Below are 4569 nucleotides of genomic sequence, written 5' to 3'. Positions count from 1 at the left end.
TACCACATCTTCTTTATCTGTTATCTTCTTTTAAATGGGGGAATATTTGGTTCATTCAGCACAGATTCCATCACTTGCTATTTTTTCTTAACCCTAGCCCATTTATAAGCTTCTCAGGTTGCCCTTTACCATCCAAGCCACCAGGAATGGGGTTGCAAAGAGTTGGACATGACTGGGAGACTAAACAACAGTAACAACAGGTTGCTCAGTGGTAAAGAATCCACCCGCCAAAGCAGGAGACACAGGAGATGTGGGTTCAATCCCTGGGTGGGGAAGATCCCCTGGAGGAGGAAGTGGCAACCCACTCTAGTATTCTTGCCTGGAGAATCCCATAGACAGAGGAGCCCGATGGGTAACAGTCCATGGGGTTGCAAAGATTTGGACACTAGTAAACAACTGAGCACACACACAGCCCATTTATACTCGGATATGAGTGGCTCCTGAAGGCATTTCAGTTTCAGGCATCCCCTACCCTAGTTTAAATCCTGCTCATTGTTGAAGGACCATCTCAAATGCCTTCTTTTATGAAAGTCTTCCTTGATTTGATTGTAACCTGAAGATTTTTGCTCCTCTTTCTTTATTTCTCCTAAATTGCACAAAATGTACTTCTTCCTTAGTTTTGTGTTAGTGATGTGTGCAAGTCTTATGCACATACTGAAATATACTGAAACCTATGCCCCCTGAGGACAGGGATTCTGTTTGATTCATCATTAGAACCTCCTCCATACCCAGCAGTCATCTTTCTCACATTAGGCACTTAAATACTCATTGATCAGTCAGTGAGACCATGCTTACCCCAAAGCTGAACTGCAAGAAGTTCATCAAACCAAAAGTGTTGTGTAGCAATGTATTTTAGAAATGGATAATAACACATTTTGGTAAGAATTCAAGAAATGTCCAGCCAGATCATTCTCTGGGAAACACAGAAAGTTGATTTTTCTCAATCCTCCATGTTGGCACAGGAGCTGTGTTTCTTTAGTTTTGCTTCCAAATTGGTATTGACGTCAGTCACTGAGAAATCTTGGCCCGTGCTGAATTTCATATTCAACAGGATGGATTTTGAAAAGGAAATGGAGTGAAAAGCCATCAACTGGGAAGCTCTAAAGTGAATGCGCCTGGTTAGTGTAATCAGTGACTAATTAAGGTGAGGTTTATGGCTGTTTTACTTTTTCACCCTGAAGAAATTTCCAGACCATATACACACACACTACTTCCTACCGACAAGTGGGAGGCCAGAGGGTCAGAAAGTCAACGTCATTGAAAGGTCTAGCTGTGTCGTAGGTGGGTTGATAGATGGACTTCACGCCTGAGGAATAGTTATTCTCAGCAGGTTATTTGGTTTCCTCTTGTATTCCAGAGAGGCTGGGATGGGATTTTTTTTTCTCAGCCCAACATCCTTCTTGGTTGTAAACAAGTATCCCTGCATTCTTATACTGAGGCAGGAGTTCTTGAATTTTGTACTGGCTGCTGTGATGGCTTAGACTGTCCTCAGCCGGGTGCCATAGACATGGGATGACAAATAGAAACTTTTGAGTGTCATGGGAGAACCATGTCTGGATTTCTAAGCAGTGTGCTTAAAAAAAACAAAACAACTGGCTAAGGCTTCCCTGTTCTTTGTGGCTTTGGTGTTGATGGTTATAATCTTAACTCCCACCCTCAATTAAGAGAGAGGTTGAAAAGGTCTGTATTTCAGCAGTGTTTGCAAGAGCAAAAAGAGTAGAAACACTAAAGATCCATCAAAAAGGGATTATATAATTTACTTAAGTTGCAACCAGAAGCTTAGCAGCTCTTTTTTTTTTTTTTTATTTTTTCCAGAAAAATTTAACAGGTTTATTTATAATTGTTATAAAGTTGAACTGCTGAAACTTGTTCACTGAAACATTTTGACTTTCATTAATGCTTTATGTCCCCGCATTTATATTAAAAATTCACACACAAATGAAAATGGAAAAACTGCCAATACCCGATTTCTGTCCCCTATTTTTCCACTTGCAATCATATACTTAGGTACCTTTTGACCCCATGGAAAAAAAATATCTAACATTCAGAACTACCAATAACAGGAAGAAGAGAATTTTTTTTTTTTTTAAAGAATGAAATGTTTCCCATCATAGTGGATTCTTAAGCACGTTCTCCACGTATGCGGCGTGCTAGCTGGATGTCTTTTGGCATAATTGTTACACGTTTGGCATGGATAGCACACAGGTTGGTGTCTTCAAAAAGGCCAACCAGATAGGCCTCACTTGCCTCCTGCAAAGCACCAATAGCTGCACTCTGGAAGCGCAGGTCTGTTTTGAAGTCCTGAGCAATTTCCCGCACCAGACGCTGGAAGGGAAGTTTGCGAATCAGAAGTTCAGTGGACTTCTGATAACGTCTAATTTCACGGAGTGCCACAGTACCAGGCCTGTAACGATGAGGTTTCTTCACCCCTCCAGTAGAGGGCGCACTCTTGCGAGCGGCTTTTGTAGCGAGTTGCTTCCTCGGTGCTTTACCACCGGTTGATTTGCGGGCAGTCTGCTTTGTACGAGCCATGGTATAGAGACCTCCTTACTTACCCCCCTTCTCCTTCGGCTGGAGCTCGGTGAGCTAGAGGCGGCGCTGGTGTTGGAGAGCGACGGCGGCGCGGCGGCGGCTGCGAACACCCTTAGCAGCTCTTTAAAGACAGATCTCTCTATGTGTGTTCATAGACTTTGGTGGTATGTCATTTGATGATGAGAGCAAATTGTAGAATACAGTTTTGTGGAGAAAAAAAGGATGTGTATATACACACTCATATATATGTATATACTAGCAGAAGTCTGGAAGGATGCTGAGCAAAAGCCATCAGTTATTTGTCTGGTGGAAGGTATGGATGGGGTTTGTAGGGGAAATTTTCTATTTTCTTTTTTTATGTTTTTATAGCAAGCATGCATTACCTTTGGGAATCAATGAAAACAGGAAGTAGATATTCTTCAAAAGCAAACAGAAGGAGTCCTTTTTTGATGTCCTCTATTCACACTGAGATGTGAATTACTGACTGAAGTTCTGAATATCACCCTTTGGAGGGAGGTGTGGGGAAGGATTTCTCCAGGTATCAAAGCCTTAACCTGATGAGATCCAGCTTTTACTACTGGGATTTCAACTGGTTTTTGGTAAATTGAAAGTTGAGATTCTGTTTCCTGACTCTTACCTTGGGAGTCTGTCTGCTGGATCAAGTGGTTTTCAAACCACTTTCCCTGGGGCTGTGAGGGGTTGTGGAGACACAGCAGCTGTGCTCCCAGGCCCTCCATGGCTGCTTCCACCAGAGCAGCCCCACTTGTACCTGTTTTTCTGGTATCAAGGTTTCAACTAGTATTTTGTTTGGGGGGAAGAAAGATTCTACTGCTCAGTGAAAGTTTGTAGACTGTTCTACACCACAGTTAACTAGAAAATAGGTAGAAAACAATCTCTTTTATGGATGAGGCACTGAGGGTCAGAGAGTGCAGTGAGTTGCCTTAGGATGGATATGGAGCCCTACTTACAGCACAGTCTTTACTTTGGTGATCTTTTTACCCTATCATATTGCTTCCCACAAGAGGAGCTCTTTCTGGTGAGCTCAGGGAGTACAACTGAATTAAGAATCATAGTGAAACGCCTGGGTGGTTTTCAAATGCACAATCTTATTACCTCACAGCCTAGATTTACCACTTCTTCAGGATTCTGGTCTGCAGGTGGGCAGGGCCCAGGAACCCAGCCTAGAACATTTGCATTGGGTATGTGTCTGTATTAGAATTACTAAGGAAAGCTAACAATGTTCTCATTGTGGGTTGGTAGCCAGGTTGTTGTTTAGTCGCTAGGTCATGTCTGACTCTTTGCGACCTCATGGACTGGAGCACACCAGGCTTTCCTGTCCTTCACTATCTCCCAGAGCTTGCTCAAACTCATGCCCATTGAATCGGTGATGCCACCCAACCATCTCATCCTCTGTCATCCCCTTCTCCTCCTGCCTTCAATGTTTCCCAGCATCAGGGTCTTTTCCAATGAGTCTGCTCTTTGCATCAGGTGGCCGAAGTATTGGAGTTTCAACTTCAGCATTAATCCTTCCAATGAATATTCAGGATTGATTTCCTTTAGGATTGACTGCTTTATCTTCTTGCTGTCCAAGGGACTCTCAAGAGTCTTCTCCAGCACCACAGTTCAAAAGCATCAGTTCTTTGGCCCTCAGCCTTCTTTGTGGTCCAACTATCACATCCGTACATGACTACTGGTAAAAACCATAGCTTTGGTAGCCAAGACCAGGATGTGATTCTCTGCCTCCTCCTCCATAACACTGGACCACTTATGTATTGGGTTCATGAAACACAGCATGTCCCATGGCTGCACTTTATAGAAAGAGTCCTTATTTCTGGGTGGTTGATGTTTTTAGTCCCAAATATTTCAAGCAGCACCTAATATTCTATAAATCTCTCTCTTGGAACATTGCTGAGGCATAAAGATAGAGGCAGGAATAGTGTTTGTTTCTAAGGAAGAATTATAAATGGCACAGATCTGAGTGACTCCTTTAAGACATCAGGAGGCCAAAAGCTTACTACTCACAGCTGAAAACAGTAC

General features: G+C 42.8%; 1 protein-coding gene across 1 annotated transcript; it reads right to left on the bottom strand.

The window, feature by feature from the left end:
• Window positions 1–1816: 1816 nt before the first annotated feature.
• Window positions 1817–2605, bottom strand: LOC129535022 (histone H3.3A). The gene has a single exon (XM_055393581.2). The coding sequence runs from the start codon at window positions 2530–2532 to the stop codon at window positions 2122–2124; it is 411 nt and encodes a 136-aa protein (XP_055249556.1). The 5' UTR covers window positions 2533–2605; the 3' UTR covers window positions 1817–2121.
• Between the last annotated feature and the right edge of the window lie 1964 nt (window positions 2606–4569).

Source organism: Moschus berezovskii, chromosome X (assembly GCF_049115385.1).
Source record: "Moschus berezovskii isolate FMDL1 chromosome X, NW_MosBer_1.0, whole genome shotgun sequence".
In the NCBI taxonomy this organism is placed as follows: Eukaryota; Metazoa; Chordata; class Mammalia; order Artiodactyla; family Moschidae; genus Moschus; species Moschus berezovskii.
This window is presented reverse-complemented; position numbering and strand designations above follow the sequence as displayed.